Source organism: Heterocephalus glaber, unplaced genomic scaffold (genome assembly GCF_053883595.1).
Source record: "Heterocephalus glaber isolate CG9 unplaced genomic scaffold, H.glaber_assembly_v1.0 deba00000943, whole genome shotgun sequence".
In the NCBI taxonomy this organism is placed as follows: Eukaryota; Metazoa; Chordata; class Mammalia; order Rodentia; family Bathyergidae; genus Heterocephalus; species Heterocephalus glaber.
This window is the reverse complement of record NW_028258175.1, coordinates 12,218,883-12,241,551: the sequence shown is the minus strand read 5'-3', so window position 1 is coordinate 12,241,551 and position 22,669 is coordinate 12,218,883. Positions and strand designations below refer to the sequence as shown.

Here is a 22,669-nt window from a genome sequence, read left to right as displayed (position 1 = left end):
GAGGAGAGAGGATTAGAAATAAAATGAAAGATACCAGAGAGAACATAAACAGTGCTGGAGTACAGGCTGGGGCTTGGAGGGGCTTTCCTTCTTCCCCCTGTTTCAAGTTCTCCATCAAACTAGCAAAAGGGCCCTTGCTTGTTCAATCTAGCCACCCGTGCCTGCAACTCATATTTACTGAGCATCTACTAGGTGCCAGCCCTGGGCCAGGTGTTAAGACAACTTGGCACACAGACTGGAATGGAAACGCAGAAGAATGTGGTCATCCTTTGAAGAATGCAACATGCACTAATCCCTTTTCCCACTTGGAATGACACTCAATGTGACTGAGGCCCCACTAAAACCAGCCGAACTAAAGACACCTCCAGCCCCCGCCCTGCCAGCTGGTCTCGCCAGCTTGGCAAATAAAACAAGGGGTCAGAAACACCCCCATCTCCAGCCAAGATGTCCATGGGAACTCAGCCTTCCCTCTCACACCCCTAAAACCTGAGACAGAGACAGACAGACAGACAGACAGACAGACAGAGAGAGGCTTGTGATGTTGACTTCAAAGCAGTTTTACTCACAGCCAGGGAGGAGTCTGGGCCGGGAAAGGTCCCAGAATTTCAACTTCATCCTCGCTGGACTGGCAACAGCTGGACTCGTAGCACTTCTGACAGCAATGCCGGCAGGTCCATCTGCACAGCAGCAGGTCAGAGATTCTAGAAAGAAAACCCTGAGGCCATGCGGGGAGGGGGTCAGGGGAGCGGGTGGAGGGAGGGAGGCAGGGAGGGTGGAGAGGAGGAAGAGGAGGAAGAGGAGAAACGACACCCCAAATTACAAGCAGCCCAGTCCTGAGAGAAACAAAGACGTTCGGGAATTCTGTCTCCACCGCTAGCATTCAGAACAAAATGTTTCCGTTCCTATTTACCAACCGCAGGCACAGATTGGCAAACATCAACTCGCAGCCATTCAGAGCAAGCAAAACATTTGCAGGTATTTTCTTTTGTAGTTTATGCAAACGTCTTTCTTGACATTTGGGTGTTTTATACATCAGGGCCAGACAATATGTTCTTGAAACACAATGAATATTACTCTCTTCTTGCAAGCAAAGAAAAAATATTTAAAAATAGTCATCTCAGGGAAAGTGTACGGAGAGAGTTAACGGAATGACTAGGGGGCCACCTGTCTCACCAATTCGTGTCCTTTCACTGGGATCTCCTTTCTACAAAGAGAGATAAAACTGTGCCCTTATCATCTGGTGATCGATTTAGACTCAATATCCCCACAGCCCCACATAAGCCTCCAACATGAAAGGCAAACATTTCTTGATTAGAAACCAGAGCACACACATCATTAAATTAACCCACCTCGTTTAGTGGTTCCAACTGCCCTTTTAGAGATCCACGATGAAGCCAGGGGGCAGAAAGGGGTGAAGGGGTTACAGAGAGAGAGAGACAAGACCAGTTTAGCAATATTCCAGCAACTTGAAAAGGAAAACAAACAAACAGAAGCACCCTGCATCCTTCCACTTACCATCCTGAGGAGGGAGCTGACTTGCTAACAAGGTATTGCTATTCTCAGGGCTGCTGGTAGCCTTCTGGTTAACCAACACCGAATGAATGGGCAACTTTAGCATTTCGATCTGATTTGCACCGTATGCTGTTATGAATCAGAGCGGGTGGATAGATAGTCATGCTATCCAATGCAGCCACACTTCAGGGGAATCGTAAACCTTCCTATACAGAAATAGCCATGAAGCCAACCCAACAGGACCTGATTAGCTAACAAGCACAGCGTGGCTGTCACTGGGCTCCCCCGCCCTCCCGGAAGCCCTACCTTCCAATTCCGCTCCAATGGTGACGGTGGGGAGTTGCATATGACCACCTACTAACGGGGGGAATCAGCCAGGAAGCCATGAGCTGGTCCTCAGGGGGAGGGGGAGTCCCCCCCTCTTTTGGCCCCACCCCCTCATCCCCATGTTCTTCTTCCAGATAGATGGCTTTCCCCTTGGGCAAGAGAGTCAGGTAGGTTAAGAGTTCTGTGTTCATCCCAGAGATGAACCCAGTTGGGACCCAAACTCAGAACTTTGAAATCAAGGGGACCATGTTCATTGTCTTTCTCAGTTATTTCTCTTGCAAGAAAGAGAAAGTGTCAGTTTGGTCTCATCCCTCACCCTTGACCCCACACTTCCTTTGAAACAAAACAAGCAGACCCCAGCTTGGACACAACGCTACCCAGCCCAAGGTTAATAACATGGCTCTGTTCCCCTTGTGTTTATTTTCCCAATTGCCTTCTGCATACAACATGTGATCTGGTTTCCTGTTACTGCCATAAAGTTTACTCTTTTCATGTGATTTCAAGTTTTTAAAAAGTCCATTTATAGTAAAAATATTGCAAGTGATATGTGGCTGGTGAAAAATTCACAACCCTTGAGGTGGTAAAGGAGTAACTGCAGCTTGGGAGACAAAGACGCTAATCCCAAACTCCTCCAAACCAAACTCAACCCATACACTGCACAAGGTCTGCAGGTGCTGAAGGACACACAGAGCCAAGCAGAGAAGTCCTAGTCCTGGTCTCACCTCACCCACCCATCATATGCGCTGACGAGTCAGGCGCCTCTCTGAGCCTGTTTCGTCTTCTCTTTGGTAGGGGAGCGTGCCTCTCCATAAAGGGAGGCTGCTGGGATGAGAGTGGAGTCCGACCAGGAAACGCTTGGCCGCCGTACAGCTGCAAAGTAAACACAGCCCTTCTGTGGCGCAGGAGAACAAGGTGGCTGTCGAGGCCCACTGGACGCTAGCAGGCACCAGGCACTGTCCCGGCAGATACTGCAGTGCAGTCAGCAAAGAGCTACGCCTTCGTGGCGCTCGCCTGAGACAGGGCTTCAAGTTCGGAATAAAGTGGCACTTGTCTACAACAACCCGTTCCCGTGCTCTCAATGTAGGGGAGTGTTTTGGAGGTACAGGACAATCCAAAGAGAACCACCTATAAAACCACAACAGGCAGAGACAGGCCCACCACAGGGGCCCCGGAAGATGTGCGACTTTGTCAGGGCCCAGGCACAAGATGAGTGTCTGGGAGCAAAGAGAGAGCAAGGAAGGGGTCCAGGCAGATGCCCCAAGGTCCCCAGGTCTGCTGAGGCCCTCCTAACTTCGCCCCTCACAGGAGAACTGATGGAGGCCAGGAAGCGGGAGAACGGAGAGCCCAGATACCCTAACAGTAGCTGCATGCTCAGCCCAAATCCAGCTCCAAGCCTGTTTCTACACAGCCCTTGAGCTAAGAATGTAGGTAGGTTTTTAAACGGTTGGGAACAATAAAATGACTATTATTTCTCGACTTGTGCAAAGTATATAAAATTCAAATTTCAGTACTGAGGATCCATGCTCCGCAAATGCTCTGTCACTGAGCTGTACCCCAGGCCCTAGGAATAAAGTTTTATTAGAACACAGCCACGCCCATTCATTTACTATCATCCATGGCTGCTTCAGCAGTACACTCAAAGTTGAATTGTGACAGGCAGAGCCTCTGTGAGTCTCAGAGAAAAGTATTTATTATCTGGCACTTTACAGAGAAAGTTCAGCAATATCACTGGCCAGCCTTACAGAGATGCTGAACACATGCCCCAGAGCCCCCTTCACCATGCTGCAGTTTAGATCCCACCTGACCCTTAAGAGACTCTGGACTTGGGCAAGTCACTTAATTTCTCCGTGCTGCAAGCCGTCACTAAGGATCACAGAAACAGGGTGCAAGGTCCGTGTCTCACTAGATGGCGCATTCATGCAGAGGGGCAGAGACTGTGCCACTGTACACCTAGTCCAGATGCACAGTTGGTGGTTATTTGTCTGATGACTGCTGAATGGTGCCCCAGTAACATCCGGGTCACAGCCAGGTGCACAGTACATGTGACCTTCACCGAACCTGAAATGAGGACTTAGGGATTCCAGGAAAAGGGAGCCAATCCAGTAAGCCACGAGAGGTGTGGGGGAGCCTCCACCAGGTGACAGACCATAGAGTCCTGGAGGGCTGAGTCTGAGGACAACATGAAGGGATGTGCGAGCCCGAGAACTAGGGGGTCAGCAGTCCCCCCGCTGAGACTGGGGGCACAGGCTGTGAGCCCCTGTCCGCAGGAGCCTGTTGGCTTCGGGCTCAGAGGTGCCAGCCCCAGGAACAAGCAGCTCAGTGGATGTGACTGCGGGTCTGGATGTGTGACCTTGACGCTGACCTGTCGCCGCTTCCCTCCTAGCAGCCAAAAAGGTCTTTTAGCCAAGCAGCCCAGCCCATGAACAAACAAGCCCCTCAAAAAAACAGGTCTCGGAAATAATTTCAGCCCAAGGATTCTAGGGGGAGCTTCTTCAAGGCGAAGAAGGAGTCCACAACTCCCAGACCCCAATGCAACGGGCTAAAGTAACCCGCTCCTACCCTCACCAGTGCGCTCCGGCCTCTGCGCGTCCCCCACCCTCGACACTCAGGGCCCGGGAGGGACGCCGTCGTCCTTGTCCCTCCTGGCCGGAACAGCTGCCTCCAGCTCGCTCCGCTGGCCCGTTAGCCCGAGCTGTCACCACGGCAACGGCAGCTGGTGGGCCGCGGCTGGCGCGCCCCGGCTGGGCCCCTCCCCTGGGGTGGGGTGCCGGGGAAGGCCGGGGAGAGAAAGAGGGAGGGGCGGGCAGGGGCCAGAAAAGTCCGCCTCGCCCCTTCCCTGCGGAGAGGCGGGGGCGCGTGCAGAGCCCACACGGCCGTCCTTCCCGGGGCCCCAGGGTCCCTGCCTCTCCTCCTGGGGCGCAGCGCCGCCGCGGCACAGGTTGCCGCTCCGCACCCTTTTTCTCCGGGCAAGTTTGTGGGAGCCCGGCCCGCGCCCGCCGCGGCCCTACCTGGATGTACGCCATTTTCGCCCGCGCTCACTCCGGCCCGGGCATGGCGCCGCCGCCGCCACTCTGCCCTCGCCAACGGGAGGGGAGAGCCGGGGAAAGGAGAAAAGAGGCGGCCGGGTGGCCCCAGACGTGACTGGCGTGGCTGATGCGCCGCGCCCGCCCCTCCGCCGGCCGCCCCGTCCTTGCCTTCGCCCGCGTCCGGGCTCCAGGCGCCGGGGCCGCCTCCCCGCTTGGCAGAGCTCTCGCGCCCGGGGCCCCTGCCTCGGCCTCCCTCGCTGTCCCGCGCCCCCGGCCCTGAGGCGCTGCCCGGGCCGGAATGAGGCTGGGGCGCCTGGGCAGGGAAGCCCGGGGCAGCCGCGGGAGCTGCAGCGACCCCGGGCGCAGGCGAGGCCGGACACGCCGGGCGGGCGCGGGGGCGGGGGAGGGGCCGGGGCCCCGGGCGCGGGCGGGCGGGCGGGCGGGGTAGGTGCACGGGTCAGCCGGGCCGCGGGCACCCGCGCGGCGCCTCCCGAGAGCCGGGCCCTGGGCCGGCCGTGCAGCCGAGGGGCACAGCGCAGCCCAGCATCGGGTCTGAGCCGGGAGGGTCCTCCGCCTGCGGCCCTCTCCCCAGTCCGCTTGGAAAAACTTTATTCCTGCCCCACCCGACGCGCCTAGAAAGGTTGCGGTGAAGTCGACGGAGCTAAGCGAATGGGAAACCCGAGTTAAGGGGGGCCTGGGGCGCCGGAGAGAGTCGCTGCAGCCCGGTGCAGCAAAGGGCGTGGAGAGAGCCGAGCGCCCCTTGACCCTAAACCTGCTCCAGTTGCGCCCCGGACGCAACAGGTCTAGCGCGGGGCGGCCCCGCAGCGCCACCCAGCGGCGTACCCGGACTCGTGCGCGCCTCTGCCTGCGGGCAACCGGGCTCGCGCCTGGCCTGCAGCGTGCACCCTGGGGCGTGTCCACCTCCCCGTGCTGCTTGGCTGGGACGCCCTGAACCCCAAGGCCTCCACCAAATCTCCAAATCTCCCAGCCCAGGGCCTGCCAGCCCAAGGCCAGCGAGCCTGGTGCGGCTCTCCACGGAGGAATGGGAACATTGCCTTTTCAAATGCCCCGCTGTCTCCGGTTGCTAGTCACCAGCTTTATCAGGTGTAATTTTAACCTCCCACCACCTCTTGTATTTTCATCAGTAAAAATGGGACAGAGTGTCTGCCCTGTAGGAAACAAAAGAGAAAATGAATGCGGAGGTGATAAAGCATGTATTGTATATATGTACCTTTCTTCTGGGTGAAAATCTAGCACATGTATACATTTTTGAGTATGGTATATTTAATTTGCAGCACAGCATGTAACATGTTAAGCACTTACAATGGGACAGGCATGAGCCCAGCAGCTCACTGGCATTATCACGCCATTCTCCTGTGCCTTGGTCACTCCAGTATCTCTAGACAGAGCCTGAGCAGACTACCCCTCAGCAAAAGCTTTTGTTGCTGCTATTGACTGTTCACTCCATGGGGGGGTGCAGGTTATCCCCAAATTGCAGAGCAGAGCGTGAGGTGCAGAAAGGGAAAGCCCTTCTGCCAAGGCAGGACTGCTGGTGGCAGACCCTGGCCTTTCAACCCTAACCACCTCACCATGTTTATCCTCAGTGTTTCTCTAGCATTGCTGGGAAGGGGCGCTTGGTGGGAAGTGGATTCACCGGAGTGGATGGTGGTTGTGGGGACCCCAGGGAGGTGGAGGAGTTTGCTAGGTGTTTCCATGAACCATAATAGTTAACCTTTTATAAGATGTGCTGTTTTCAGCCCTTTACAGAAAGTCATTCTTTCCATTCTCTGATAATCATGAGGTACCAACCCATTTCAGATGAGAACAGAGGCATATAGAGGTGAAGTAATTTGCCCAGGCTGCACACAGCTTACAGATGCTGGGATTCAAACCAGGGAACCTCAGCCTGAAACTTCCTTCTGGCCACTGCGTGGAGCTGCCCCCTAATGCCAGATTTAGGGGAAGGGCCATGAACCCCTTAGGGTCAGTTTGGTACCTTAATCTCTTAAGACCTGAAAATGTCTGAGGATCTAAGCACCTTCTCCTGAGGGAAGAGGTTCTTTAACCTCAGGGACACTAGCACCTACCTCCTCCAGTGTTATCAAATGGGCCTAGAACGATAGGTGTTTAAATAATGCTTGCTGAGTGGACTGGTAATAATGGGATAGTTCCAACTCTCAAGACAAGTGGCTATTATGATCTAGGAGCTAAACTGGGATTCTCTGCAGGTGAGGGAGCTGAAGTTGGAAGGTGGGAGGCAAAATGAGTTGCTTGAAGCACAGGATACAAAGACAAGTCTGCTTAGCAATCAAGGCCCAGCTCTTCCTGGCTGTAGCATCCTAGGTGAGAAAGTGCCCGGAGAATTAGCTCCAGACCGTCATCAGGGCAGTGTCAGAGGTCACTCAGACCGGTTCCAGGGTCCCATTGCTCTTCCATTGTCTCCCTGCTCTTCACAGGGCCATGCAGTCTGGCTTTAAGGTATCACCTAGACACTGGCAAGGCCAGTTTGGACAAGGCAGCTGGCGCCTCTGCAGACCTGGGTGGAGGAGCACCCACTCCAGGAGACAGACGAATACATGGAATCTCATGTGACCTGTGTGACAAAGGGAGACCCAGGGTGCCCGAGGGCTGCAGAAGCAGAGCCCCACCTAGTGTAATAAGGGCCAGAAAAGGCTTCTGGGGGACCTGTCATTCAGCTGAGTAGGTACCAAAGAAGCCAAGATGGGGAGATTCTTCTAGAGGCCAGTGGTGGTTAATTTGGGGGAGCCCATGGATAGATCTATGAACTGTGGTATCCATGAACTCAGGAAAAAAGTTACATCTCCATCGCCACTAGCCTCCTCCCAAAATGTGGTATTTCCTTCCATTACAAATACAGGCAACAAATTGAAGCAATATTAGTATCCCCCAACCCCGCCTTTGTCACCAATAGAAAACATGTAGGTCCACATCACATTACAGTTGTTGCAAATAAGTTGAAATTTCATTTATAGTCTTACTGCTTGAAAATTAGAATAGTTACTAGGCCCACTGCTAGCTCTTTTATTTACTGCATTAATAAAGAAGTACATATATTATGAGATTTAAATTTTTGCTGAAATGTTTTGATACCTGTATATCCAAGCAACCCTCATTTCATTATCATCCTGTATGTTCTAGTCTGTGATTTTAAAAACATTATTCTGGGATCTATAGGCTTCAACAGACCACTCAGGGCCTCCTGGCTCAGGAAGGATTAAGACCTCTGAAGGAAGCAGTTCTCTTAGCTTGAGGGGAGAGCGGGACTAATTCTCAGGCAGGCAAGTTCAACAGATAGGAAGTGCCAGGCATCAGGCAGCCTCCTGCCCCCTCCCCCCACAAAGAGCAGGGCAGGTGCACCTCTGTCACTCTGGCTGTCTTTTTTGCATGGAGTACACAAACCGGAGGCAGGGAGGCCAGTGAGGGACTGTTGCACCCATCCAGGTAAGAAATGATGCAGGTCTGGACACTAAGGTGGGTAGTGCAGGTAAGTGCACTAAGGAGTGAGCAGAGGTGAGGCTACAGAAGGCAGAGGAGGTGTAAGAGGGCAGGTTTGGTGGGGCGGGGAGGAGGGAAGATAGAAGGAATAAAGAGAGGTACAAAGAAGACAAAGACGATTGTAATAGTAAAATCGTACATTTTGTCCTTCAGCTTCAGGACAACAAGAAGTTACTCAAGCTTTTTTTACCTTCCAGAAAAAAAATCCTACAGGCTTTAAATATAATATGCCTCTGCACTGGACTGGAGGCCTGGGCCTTTCACCTGTAAATACTTCCTCCTACTAAGCCCAGTCCTCGGGAAGCACACTGTTAAGTGCTCTACTGTTGAACACAGCCCACGGAGTGGGTAAACCCGACAGGCACTGGAGTACACATCTTAGCTCCCTGTTAGAGGGTAGACCTAGAATGCCCCATTTCTGGAAGGTGACTGGATTGTGGGTTGCTGCCTCTTCAGGGGCTTCACCCACTCATGAGTGAGTTCAGTGGCTGAACGTGCTGTGAGGAGCCCCAGCCCGGTTGGAGGTGGGTCATCGCCGGGAGTGTAACCTGGAAGGTGTCTTCCTGTCCCCCACCCCTGCTTCCTGGCTGCCCCCGGATGAGCAGCTTTCCTCCATGCCAGACCCCTGCACCCTGCCCTTCTCCCTGGGAGAAACATGGACTGAAACCTCTGAAAACTGTGAGCCAAAATAAACCTTTCCTCCTTTAAGTTGTGGGTGTTGAGTATTTTTGTCCCATCAATGAGAAAGTGGCTAAGGCATCATTTTAGGGATACCCCTAAGCCCATATGAAAACCCCAATCCCTGACCATAGGGCCCTCCCTCTCATAAGGGCCAGCGATCTATTTCTGAGTGTGTACTTTCAAAATTCTGCCTAATAAACCTCCTTATGCCTCTTACTGACATGTCCTAAAAATAATTTTCCTGTGGCAGAACTCAGCAAACCTGCAATCTGCCCTGTGGGTGGTGTGAGCCCAGGTGCCCGTGTCTGCTTTGTCTCCTCTGACCCTGTGCAATGACAGGAGGCGCAGTTTTGTGTTTGAATATGTTGAGTCTCAGATATGTATTTCCTAAGGTCCCTTAAAGAAACCCAATTTAATCCAGCTTAAGCAAAAGAGAATGTATGGGCTCATTAACTGCTAGGTCCAAGAGTGAATCCTAAAGACGTGGCTGGAATTAGTTGGAGTCATAAAGCCCTCTCTCCATATCTCACCACTTCACAGCTTCCCTAAACATTAGATTGGTTTTTGCCGAGAGTAGATTTGCTACCCGTGGCAGAAAAAAATGGTCTTAAGTTTATATTCTTTTAGTCTGTACATCAAAGGAAGAGAGACTTTATATCAAACTTTATGGAGAACTTCTGGTTGCATGCCTGTTGTGTCCAGAGGACTCAGCAGCTGGCTTGAGGGAGCTTGGAGGCACCAGACATGTCTAGACACCGGGAGCCACGAGCCCTCCAGGCTGGGGTGGGGCATTGTTCCCTAAGACAAAGATGCCAAGAGGCAAAGACATCATGCAGAGGAACATCCAGCAGAGATGTCCAGTGGGTAGAAGAGATGGTTCTGGAATTGGGCGCCTCCCAGAGCAGAATGGCACTAAGAGCTGACGATCAGGGAAAGTAGTTTCAGTCCCCTCCTCTGGGCACTTGTAGGGTCAAGCCCATCTCTAGCCTCTGAAAGGATGTAGCTGCCTCACCTCACCTCACCAGAAACACACACACACACACACACACACACACACGAGTCTCTTTGGGACTCTAGAGAGAGTTAAAAGGTGGGAATGCAAACCATAGACCTCAGAATACCTAGTATAATTTAAAAGTCCCTGGATGGTAAAGTAGTCCCTGGCACCCACATGGACACCACAATTCTGTTTAGGTGACTTTCTATTTCTGCCATGCTGACTGATGGCATTTGTCTCCTAAGTCAGTTTTAATTATAAGATTCCCAAACATGTCATTCCATTCCTGTTTTAGCTGTTCCTGTGACCCTGGGCAGTATTTCTGATGTTAGGGAAGTAAGATAAACCTCTAGGCTAAATAGCTAGTTTGAATTAGGGAGGGCGGCCACCTGTCAAATAGGAGTTTCCAGAGACCAAACCCTTCCGACTCCATCCTCACCAGGGCCAGTGTGGTTTTGTAGTGGGAGATCTGGCCTGCCTCGCCTGCCTAAGAGCTATGGGACCTCAACCAAGCAGTCATCTCTGCAGGCCTCAGTTTTCCTCATCTGCTGAATGGCTCTACCATGTGGCCTGCCAGGGCTGGTGTAAGATACAGCACAGAGAAGAATGCATTTGAAACACTCACCAGGAATGGATCTCTTTCTTTACCCTAATGCATACATTTAAAGGTGGCCATAGTGCCTTGTTTTATTTTGCTTTATATTTGGAAGGGAAGAGCTTGTTAAGAAGGAGTAACAGGGCGGTTGAACTCCTGGGCTCAGCCAGCCTGGGTGTGAGTTGCATACCGCGCCCTACTGTGGGACCTTGGACATATTTCTTCATGATCCTCAGCCTCCCTTCCTCCTCAGTGGATGGGACATATCAGCCACTGCTTCATGGAATTTAGGAGTCAACCTGATCGATGTACATAATCAATCTATATTTACCCTGGAGCACTGTGACACCACCATGGAGGTACTCAATAAATACTAGCTATTACATTTTTATTTTCCAAATATAAACACACCACACAGACAAGTCACTATTATTACTAGTAGCTGCACTCGTGCTTTCTTTACCTGGAACCCTCCTCGTTCATGGTCAAGATTGAGAAAAGAGAACCACAACAGATCCAAACACAATCATTCTCAAAATGTACTGTGCACAGGAGGGGGGTGACTATCCCGTTGAATTCCCTATTTTTCAGACTCTCCGTCCAGGGATTCTGATGCAGTAGGTGTAGGGGTGGAGTCTGCGGATCTGCAGTTCCTAACAAGCTTCCCAGGAGATGCCAGAGCAGGTGGTCCGGAGAATGTCCTTGACCTTACTAAGCCGGGACATCATCTCTGTGGTGTTCAAACCCTAGAAGGTTGCTCCCCACCAGCCGGGCTACCCCGTGAGTGAAATTCTATTGGCTACGAGGGGCCGGGGTAGGAGGTGGCTCCGGGGTGGGGGTGGGCCCAGAGTGAGCCCAGGAGATGTTGGACTCACCTGGCACGGCCTGGCCGCTCGTGGGTCCCCGCCTCCTGCGAGGCCTCTCTTCATCGTGCACACTGTCTGCTGGCATCTCTGCTCGCGGTCTTGCCTAGAGGAAGGAGTCTGGCGGTCTAACCTTTGAAACTCCTAAACCCCCCACCCCATGCTCCCTCCAGCCCCCACACTGGCTCACGAATTTCCACTCCGCATGCCCCTGACTGACGCTGGCAGCTACAGTCAGCCTAACCTTCTCCACCCCATGCTTCAGAAAAAGGGTAGCTGATGATTTAGTTTTCAAGAAGGAAAATCTGAGGGCGATTTAATAACGGGCTGCAAACATGTGAAGGGTTATTAGCAGGAAGCTGGTGACCACCTGTTCCCTCTGTCTGCTGCAGTTAAGTGGGGTTTTAACTGCAGACTCAGAAGAGCGCACCAGGGCAGGCATAAACATGAGATTCCCGGTGGGGGTCTCAAGGGGGAGCATATAAATTCTGCTGAACTAGAACTCGCGACGAGAAAAGTTTCAGGTGTGATGGGAAGTCTCTCCCAGAGGCAGGGAGGACGAGCTGAGGCTGTGAGCAAGTTCAAGACAGGGATTTCATCTTACCTAGCCCTGACTCCTGTGCACTGTGATCCAGCAGTTCTCAAAGCACTGTTCCTGGGCCAGTGGCTGGAACATCATCACCTGGGACCTTGCTAGAAATGCAGAGTCTCGGGCCCCATCCACACTGACTAGATCAGGAACTCAGGTGGGGACTGGCAAGCTGCATCTCAACAAATCCTGCCGATGATTCTGAGGCTGGCTGAAAGGTGAGGGCCACTGTGCGCCCTCACGGGGGACGCTGTCCAAGGGAAGTTTCTGGCGGGGAAGTCCTGGGGCAGGGCTGGAGTGTCCTGATGAGCTCTAAGTGATGCCACTAGAGCTGCGTGCTGAATGTCTCCCAGAGACCTGTGTATTAAAGACTTCATTCCCTAGGACAGTGCCGTGGGTAGGGGGTGGCACCTAGAATGGGTGGGGTCTGGTGGGAGGTCCTTAGGCCATTGAGTGTCTTCCCTTAAGGGATTGTGGGACCCCAGCTCCTCCTCCTTCCTTTTTTTTTTGCTCCCTGGCCATGAGGTAGTGGTTTTGCTCTACACACATTCCTGCCTTTGTGTGCTGCCTCTCTACAGGCCCAAAGCACTGAGGCCAACCAATTAGGCACTAAACCCTCTGAAACTATAAGCCAAGATAACCCTTTCCTCTGTTGTTGTGGTTGTGTGCATTTAATAATCTTTTATTTACTTAAAAGTATATCTAGTACATATGTCTGAATATATATATACATATATATTCACTTTTTTCTTCTGCCTTTATAAATTATTTTGCTTTAGTTTTAAAGCTATTGTAAATTTATAGGCATTTGTTTAGTGTTTGTCAGAACAAAGCGAGTATTGAAAAAAATTCAATAAAAAATATATATAAAAGAGGCATCTATAGATCATTTCACCAACTCTCTTCCATCCAAGAAATTTACAGGCAGAGGGCTGCTAGCATAAAGTTCTACAGAATTTACAGAAAGGAATCTTCTATTCCAAGTAATCTATTTAGTGTTTCTTTTTGTTGTCTAATGCTTTGCTTGTGTTTCAGATTACATGGACTTTAGAAAGAGAATATGCAGTACAACCTGCCTTCTGGACCCATATGAATTAACTTCTTTTTTTAACCTTCATAATTATTTAGTGTCTTTCCCTTTTTCCACTCTTTTTTATTGGTTATACAGTTAGTTGGCTTCACTTTGGCAGATGTGTACACACACATAACATACTTTGCTCATTTTCACATACTCACAATACCCCTGGCTCCACCCTCCCCCCAGTTTCAAATCTTGGGGGGTTTCAAAGCATATATTTTGCTCATATCCATCCCCCCCATTATCTGTGCTTACACCCCACTCCCCTTTCCCCTTATTCCCTTCTTCTTCTCTAATAATACTATCCTTTCTGCTTTCTTGTCATCTTTTTTAGATTCCACATCTTAGAGCTGTATTTGTCTTTCTGAGTCTGACTTATTTCTCTTAACATGATAATCTCCAGATCCATCCATTTTTCTGCAAGTTATACAATTTTCTCTATGGCTGAATAATGCTCTGTTGTGTATATATTTCACATTTTCTTTATCTATCATCTGTTGATGGGCCTTTTCTCTTTATAAGTTAGTTACCTTAGGTATTTTGTTACAGTGACTGAAAGCTGACTAACACAGATATTAGTGTTGCTGGTCTGCTGACTCCAGTTTGAGCACTGAGCTTCTAGAACGGATACATTTCCCCTGCACACACCAAGGGCTCAGCCCACTACCATAGGAAGTATGAGAAGGACCAGGCAGTCAAACCCTGTCCAAGGTGGGACACAGCAGAAAGACTGTAGAGTCTCAGAGACCTGAGTTTGAATAGAGAACCCGCCTGTCACTGACCAGCGCCCTGAGCCTTCATTTCTTCATCAGTACATGGCATGTACTTTCGAGTTTGGGGAGCAGAGGAGATGAAGGAACAGGATCTCCTTGTATAAAGTTGGGGAGGAGGTGCACACCTGCCATGTGCCACTGGCCTCCCCTCAATGACCAGTCCCCAGGTGATGGTGCGGGGTCCACTTCTGACTGGAACACCCACCAAATTCGCACGGAAAGTGGGTCTCTTTCCTTCCTTCTGCTCTGGCCAGCTGCCTAGAGCCTCATATGGAGCAGAAAGCACAGATGCCCACCACACTGCCACATCCTTCCTCCTGTGGAAATGGAGCTGCGGCTGAGCATGTGGCCACCCCGCCAGGATCTGCACCATTGATTCTGTACCTGAGCTTCAGCTGAAACTGGATTCAGGTGTTCAGACCACGTTATGCCTCTGCACCTCTCATTTCTTCTTCAGTCCACCCACAGAAATCCTTACAATGCACTCCCAACACAGATGCCTTCTCTGAATGCTCAGACCCCCTCATTTAATCCACAGCTCCGTTTCTTACCTGAAGATTTCAGGATGGAGGTTGGCAACTGTGGCTGAACACAGCCTCCCATCTGCCTGTGTAAATACAGCTTTCTTGGAACACCTGTTTCTTCTGGCAGCTTTCATGCCACAGTGGCAGAGTGGTGGTGATAGAACCTTATCTCTTGCACAACCTAGAACACTTACTGCCTGGCTCTTTGCAGAAAGAATGTCTGACTTCTGTCATGACAGATATGAATTCCAAAACTAACTTCTTTTTTTTTTTTCACATTTTTAAGTAGTTTTATTGAGATATAATTTATATACCATAAAAATCACTCTTTCAAAGTGTATAAGTTGAGTGGGTTTTAGTGTGTTCAGAGTTGAGTAACTAGCACTCCAATTTTCATTTAGAACAATATTGCCATCCCCTAAAAGAAACCCTATATCCATTAGCCATCACTATCCATACACAACAAGCCTCACACACGTATCCAAAACTAACTTCTTGACCTACATCCTACCCTCCTAAACTACCTCTCCCATTATCTTCCTGGTTCAAATTGCTGACATCAGAACCCTTGGAGTCATCCTTGACATACGCACAGAGATATTTGCCCCTTCATCATGGGGACACATTCTGTGAAATGCTTTATCAGCTGATTTTGTCATTGTGAGAACTCTAATCTAGACAGTCTAGAATCACTGGGTGTGGCCTCTTGATCCAATCCAGAGATGTGGTAATAATCTCTAGGAGCCTGAGACAGGAGGATCACAAATTCAAGCCTAGCCTGGCCGATTTAGTGGCTTAGTAAGATCCTGTCTCAAAATAAAAAAAAAAAAGGGGGGTGGAGATGTAGCTCAATGCAAAGCTCCCCAGTTCAATCCCCAGTACTGAAAAAGAGAGAGAGACAGAGAGAGAATAAGCATGAGATGTATGAGGTTGCATAGGGAACCTGTTTTATAGTAAGGTTTTTAAATAAATAGAATAAGTACACTGTAGCAATAAAAATTATAATATGGTCAACACATAAATCAATAATTCAGCTGTTTATTTTCATCAGCAAGTATTAGGCACAGTCCTAAGTGTATAAAATACACTTTTTTTTTTGGTACCAGGGATCAAACTTGGGACCTTGCACTTTTGAGATCAGCAGCGGAACCACCGAGCTAAATCCCCGGTCCTAAGATACACTTTTGTATGAGTGGAAACACTATTGTTTACACCAGAACCACCACAGACCACCAGGAATGCACACCTCAATACTGGGACCTCCTGCCCTGCTGGTCCTGGCACCCGCATGTAATCCCCCATTAAGTGTTAGAGGGAAAAGGACATCACCTCTGTGATTAGGTTACACAAGCAGTGATTTCTGCCCTGATAGCTGACTCTCTCCCTTGCTAGCTTTGGGGAAGCAAATTATATGTTGGAGAGATGCACATGGCAAAGAGATGAGGGTGCCTCGCCAGGAACTGAAGCCCTCAATCCAACAGACCCAGAGGGCCAAAAATTCTGCCAACAGCCACATGAGTGTGGAAGCGATCCTTGCCCCATGGATCCTTGAGCTGAGACTGCCACCCACACCCCAACCAACACCTTGATTACAGACATGGGAGACCCCAAAGCAGAAGAGCCAGGTAGGCCATGCCCAGAATCCTAACCACACAAACTGTGAGATGATAAACATATGCTCTTTTAGGTAGACAAGTATGTTAATTTGCTGGGCAGTATTGGATGATACAGGCTGAGCATCCTTAATCCAAAATGCAGAATCTGAAATGCTCCAAAATCCAAAACTTTTTGAGCCTGAAATGACCTCTCAAGTGGAAAATTCCACATGAACCTCGTGTGACTTTTTACAGTCAGAGCACAAGCGCAGTAAAAATGTATAAAATCACCTTTGGGCTACAAACATGAGACACATAGAAGACAAAAGTGAATTCCATGTTTAGGCAGGGATTCCATTCCCAAGAGATCTCATTATGAACACATGGATATTCCAAAATCCAAAAAGCGCTTTTGGTTCCAAGCCTTTCAGATAAGAGACACAAGACCTGGACTACAGGGTCGTTCACCTGTCACCTTCTCAACCTGACTTCCTCTGACCTTTCTCCTTAAAATGACAAACTCTGTCCTCTCCCAGAAACTCCCACTGCCCTTCCCTCACACCTTGTGTTTTTCTCATTGTTCATGTCCTATCTCCCCCAACCTGGAGTAAGCACTGTGAGCATGGGAATGCTTTGTCCATTCTTTCATAGCTGTAACTCTAATACCTAGAACAGTGCCCAGAATGAGGAAGACACTCAATAATGTTGTTGAATGAATGAATGATTTCTGATGTCAGTCTCCCTCCACATAAGTACACAGGTAGCTTCATTTTCTCACCGCAGTAATCCCAGTGAGAAAAGAGATTTTTCCTAACATTCACATAAATAAATCCAGGAGGGACCAACTCGCCCACAAAAGGAAAAGGCAGGAAGTCTGTACCCGACACCCCCCATAAAACATTTTACCTCCTCAAGGGAAACACATGACGTTTAACACTGTCCATTGTTCTCAAGTAAGGTTCACCAAAGCCTCTGTACTATTTCAGAAAAGAGCTTGCTTCTCTGTGATGAGGAAGAATTCCACAGCATCCATTGTCTAAGAGCCACAAGAAGACTTATTTGCAAATATTCACAGAAGCATTACTCGTAATTGCCAAAAGGCGGATACAAGCCAAATGCCCATCAATGGATGAATGGATAAACAAAATGTGGTCTAGCCAAACAATGGTGCACTTTTTTTGCAATAGAAAGGGACTGACTACTGATACATGTTACACATAGATGACCTCACATTATACTAAGTGAAAGAAGCTAAACAAAAAGATCACATGTCATATAACCCCACTTATGTAAAGAGTCCTCAAAAGGAAAAAGCTATAGAGTCAGAAAGCAGATTACTGCTTTCCTGGGCCACGGGTGGGGGTGGGAATGGAGAACAGATGCAGGTACACACAGAAGATTTTTCTGCGGAGATGGAAATGTCCTAAATTGTATTGTAGCGATGGTTTCATGAATCTGTGACTTACTGTACATCATTGAATTATATATAAGTTAGTTTCATGGTATATAAACTATATGTCAACAAGGCTGTCTTAAATAGAAAAAGAAAGAAAAGAAAAGGAAAGAAAAGAAAAGGAAAGGAAAAGCCCTGCTAAATTGGTTTTTGGTTCCATATCTAAAGGATCTTCTATCAAATTCTGTCTGCGAGTTACATCTCCCCTCCTTTTAGACATTTCTGTGAAACATCAGTGACAACCAACCATCACTGTCCCAGATCATGTACATGAAGTTTATACTAAATAAATTAATTTGCCCCCAGTGAGGCAATAAAAGGGGCCATAAAGTTCTGACCTTTTGAGGTAGTTTTCTGGTCATGTCCACAGAACCTTTGTTGTCTGACCTTGTCACCAAGTAAACTACACCAGCTGCAGGGTCACCAGCACCAGGTCATCACAGCAACTGACAAATGCCACATTCACAGAGGGAACAGGAGCAGCCAGTAAAGTCTTGCACTGTAACTACAGGGGCTTGAGGAAGTGTGGAATAGTCTGATTAGTCTGTCTCTTGGGGACCTGAAATTTCCATTTCAATGCAATCAAAGGAGGATGGAGGTAGCATCTATTTTGTTAGCTCCTAAAGTGCCGCTCTAGATCCAGTGCAGGTGCAGGCGTGGAGGAAAATGTAGCACTGTGACTGGCCCTGTGTGGGTCACGTGCTCATGCCTTTAGGGACGGTTGTGCCATGATTGGCATCCCGCTAGAAACATACAGGACAAGAGAAAGGTAGTTCCTACAGATGCAATCAGATGATAAGATAGAAAAACCAGGTGATTTATATTATTCTCATACACAGAAAAATCATAACGAGTCCAGATGTCCTGTGGTTAAGGGCAACAGATGTCATAAACAACAGTGTAACAGGTGCTCATGGGGAAGCATCTATAGTTCTATTAGGGTCCCTCCTTAAAGTCAGTCCCATACACACGTAAGTCCTGCCTCTGCTCAAGAGGACTTTTAAGGGCTGAGGAGTAAGAATGGCTTACGGGTCTAAGGTGACCCTCCTTGACAGTCAGCCCAGCACCGTGTCCCTTCCATTTCCCACTCTTATGCTTAGGCAAGACTGGCTACTTGAAATTTGCAGGATTCAAGGCAAAATAAAATATATGAGGCCCTTTACTTGATACTAAGAATTTTAGGACAGTGATAGCAGCACACTAAACTAAGCACAGGGTCTTTCTGAGGGAGGGACCCTCTTGTCCTTTGCTTCCAATTCTGCACTTTCCTTACTCTCTGTCAGTATTGAAAATACAAAACAAACAAAACCTCCTTCTGTAAGCTCGATTCTAAATATCTCTGTAGCTAGAGAGCTCCCAAGAAAAAAGTGATTCACTCTTTCAGGAGTTTTATCCTTAAAGTGGCCTCACACTTAAAGGGTGTTTACCCCCAGCCTTACCAGACATAGGGCCCGTGATCTTTGTGGTATTTGGGTTGAAAATCTGAACAGAGTGCTTCCAGAGTGGAGCCCTAGTCACCAGAGCTGTCACTGCTTGATGGCATTCAGTAACTGTCTCCATTTACTGAGCCGTCACTATTTGACAAAGCACAGCCCTCAACATTTTATATACATCAATGTCTTTCCATCCTCACAACACCTCTGTAAGCCAGACACGGGCAGAGAATTACTCTCCTCATTTTTCAAGAAAAAAATGGGAGTGAAAAGATGTTTCGTCAATAATGACGATCAGACACTGAATAAGTAGTAGAACTAGGATCTGAATCCAGATCGGACACAGGGCAAAGTTCCCCCTTTCTGCTTTAGGAGAAAATATTTGATCATTCCATTTCTAACCCCACAGAGTCTCAGAGACCAGACACAGGGTGAAGGAAGACACTATTATCTTTTTAAAAACTTTTTTATTTTATGAAAAAATGGAACAAAATTTTATAACCAAATAATAAAGAGAATAACAACAGTCAATACACAAGGTATCGTTATCTTCAAAGTACTCAGAGTATAAGACCAAAAAGATTCTTATAAAAAAAGAAACAGATAATAACACAAAATTCTCTTTTCAACCAAGATAAACTAGTAGTATAAGTAAAACTACCATATACACAAAATATTTTTTTTCGGTACCGGGGATTGAACTCAAGACCTTGAGCTTGCAGCAGGCAGCAGAACCACTGAGCTAAATGCCTGGCTCTACATAAAATATTTTTAAAACAACAGAATACATAAGTTGGAGAATTATTTTAACTTCTCCCTATTTCCTATTTATCACTCTTCTATTTTGCTCTTTAGTTGCGTATATTTTTTATTTTCATGTAAGAGAAACCATGCAACATTTGAGCTTGTGCATCTGATTTACTTCACTTAACATTATGTTCTCAACTGCCTCATTTACTTACAGATGCCTCAAGTTCATCTTTATGGCAGCATAGTATTCCATTGTGTATAAATACCATATTTTTCTTATCCATTCATCTGCTGATGGAGATATACAGTTTCCAAGATCTAGCTATTGTACATTGAGCTGCTATAAACATGAATATGCACGTATCACTGTAATATGATGCTCAACTCTTTTGGAAAGATATCTAGAAGGCAGATAGCTGGGTCAAATGGAATTTCTATTTTTAGGTTTTTGAGAAATCTCCACACTCATTTCCACAGTGGTTCCCACAAACAATGTAGAAGTTTCTTTTTCCCCACATCCTTGGCAGAATGCGTTATTATTAGATCTTTTGATGATATCTATTCTTTCTGGGATAAGATCGTATCTCAGTGTAGTTTTAATTTGCATTTCCCTGATGCCCGGTGATGATAAGCATTTTTTCATGTATTTATTGGCCATTTAAACTTCTACTGATAACTATCCATTCTTTTCAGTTGCCCATTTTTTGATTGGGTCTTTTATTTTGGGGAGTCTTTTTTTCTTTTTTTAGTTCTTTATATATTCCTGATGTTCGACCTCTGTCTGTGGAATAGCTGACAAAATTTTTTCCCCATTCTATGGGTTGTCTTTTCACTCTGTTGGTTGTTTCCATTGCTGTGCAGAGCTTTTTAATTTGATAGGATCCCATTTGTCGATTCTTGGTATTATTTCTTGTGCCACTGGGGTTCTGTTCAGAAAGTCTTTGCCTACCCCTACGTGGAAACATTATTATCTTAAGCTTCATTTTTATGTCTTTTGCAATCTTCAAATTCTGTTAAAATTAATCAACCTTGAAGATTGTTGTGGAAAAATAACCAAAGGCAAGCCAACAGATGTGCGTTTGGTAGGGGTCAATATTAAACCCTGCTTGACTGCTTATTCTACATATCTCAGGGTTCAGAGTTAAGCTCAAAAGCAACTAATCTTACTGAATAAATCGATGAGCAAAATGCAGTAGAAATGAGTAAACGCAAACCATTCTAAGATGCAAAGGGCTTAGCTACTGCTCTAGTTGGCGACAGACCTTGGTGTCATCGACATGGTGCTGGTTTTACTCCAATGCAGAATGCAAGAGTTGTGAGGTCAGGGAGGCTTCTGCTCAGATTTCAGAAGAAGGCCTGGGATGCCAGGCAGTGTGCCCCTGAGAGGGCAGTGTGTGAAGCTGTGAGAGTGAAGCCAGAAGTGTGGTGGAGACCCCAGGATGCTGGGAAAACCAGGAACACGGACAGTCTGAGGAAAGCTACAAGGAGCAAGCAGAGCCAGCCCAAGAGAGAGGCATGAGGCCTACACCTACCATTGGCAATGTGCAGGGGCAGGGCTGCCCAAGCCCTTTGAAGTTCACCTCTTGCCACAGATTGCTCCAGGTGCTGGACGTGGAACTACAGGACCTAATGTTCACTCTGCTGGCTTTCAGTTTTGTTTTGGTCCTGTTCCTTTCTGTTGCCCTATTTCTACCTTTTGGAATGGAAATGTTTTTCCTGTGCCATTGTACATTGGAAGCGTTTAACTTTCTCTTTATTTTTACAGGGTTTGTAGCTAAGAGTTTGCCTTACATCTCCAAGGAAAATTTGGACTTGGATTTTTCAGCAGTGCTAAACCTGTTAGGTTGGAGATTGACAGTGCACTGATATAATGAAAACTGTCCCAGCTATACCTCAAGCATTGCTTGGATAATTTATTGCAAAGCGCATTGAGCATAAATTTATGTGACCCATCACCATCCCGGGTATTGGGGTACAGGGACATGGCAGTGCTCAGTGCAGAAGCTTCCATGATTCCCAATGCCTGCAGGATAAACACCAACCCTTTGCCAGCATTCAAGGACTTGGCTGGTCCAATGTCACCTCTCTTGTAGAGGAAACGCGTTCAATGCGTGGAAATTTAGAGAAAGGGAGGGATCATATGGGGAGAGCTGAATTAAGAGAATTATATAAGATTTTGGGAAAAGGAAAGTGTCTCTTGACTGTCACACCCTGAATTAACTGGGGAACCACATTTTGCCCCCCTGACCACCAGACTTTTCTGACAAGAGGACCAGCACCCCCTGCCCTGCCCACCAAAGTCTCAACAAGGATGACATCCAACATCCAAGCATGTACCTCTTGGCCTCTCACCTGTGTGGGAAGTGATTGGATCAGGGGGATGCTGGACTCATCAGTAGATGAATCATAGCTGAATGTGCTGAGAGGAGGTGGAGCCTCTTTGAGGTGGGTCACTGGAAGGTGGCCTGGAAGGGTGTGTTCTCCCCCACCCCACCCCGGGCCTTCCTCTCTCTGCTTCCTGGCTCCCATGAGTTGAGCACCTGTCCCTCCACCAGGCCCCTCTGCCATCCTGTTTCTGCTTTGGCATCAGCTGATCATGCACTAAAACTGTGAGCCAAAGTAAACCTCTCTGCCTTGAAGTTGTGAGTGTTGAGTATTTTGTTCTGGCAACAGAAAAGTAACTAAGATAGGGTGAGTTCAGCCAATGACTCTAGGCCTTCCCCTGAGTATGGCATGATCCAGAGAAACTGTCCCTGTCCCAAGACCCCTCCTTCTCCAAAGAAAATGCTGCACCAAGTAGCCATGCAGTTACTGAGTGCAGCTGGCCTGCATGGATCCAGGTCTGCTTGCACACTGCTGGTTCAGCCAGCTGCATGAACAGAACCACAGCTGCCTCCCTAACCAGTCTTAAGCCCAAACCGCCAACCCTCCCGCCAAGCCCCCCTCCCACTGGAGCC

General features: G+C 48.1%; 1 protein-coding gene across 11 annotated transcripts in view; it reads right to left on the bottom strand.

Moving 5' to 3' along the window:
- The window catches only part of Syt17 (synaptotagmin 17), an 81,386-nt gene extending 76,150 nt beyond the window's left edge, over window positions 1-5,236 (bottom strand). For 4 of the 11 annotated variants that reach the window (XM_087209172.1, XM_087209175.1, XM_087209171.1 and 1 more), the window contains exons 1-3: window positions 1,516-4,398; window positions 1,350-1,372; window positions 567-715 (exon numbers count right to left, since the gene is read on the bottom strand). In XM_087209172.1, coding sequence (XP_087065298.1) covers window positions 567-715; window positions 1,350-1,372; window positions 1,516-1,618 — 275 coding nt within the window. In that variant the 5' untranslated portion in view covers window positions 1,619-4,398. The other 7 variants (XM_087209169.1, XM_087209168.1, XM_004855798.3 and 4 more) reach the window with 7 other exon arrangements.
- Between the last annotated feature and the right edge of the window lie 17,433 nt (window positions 5,237-22,669).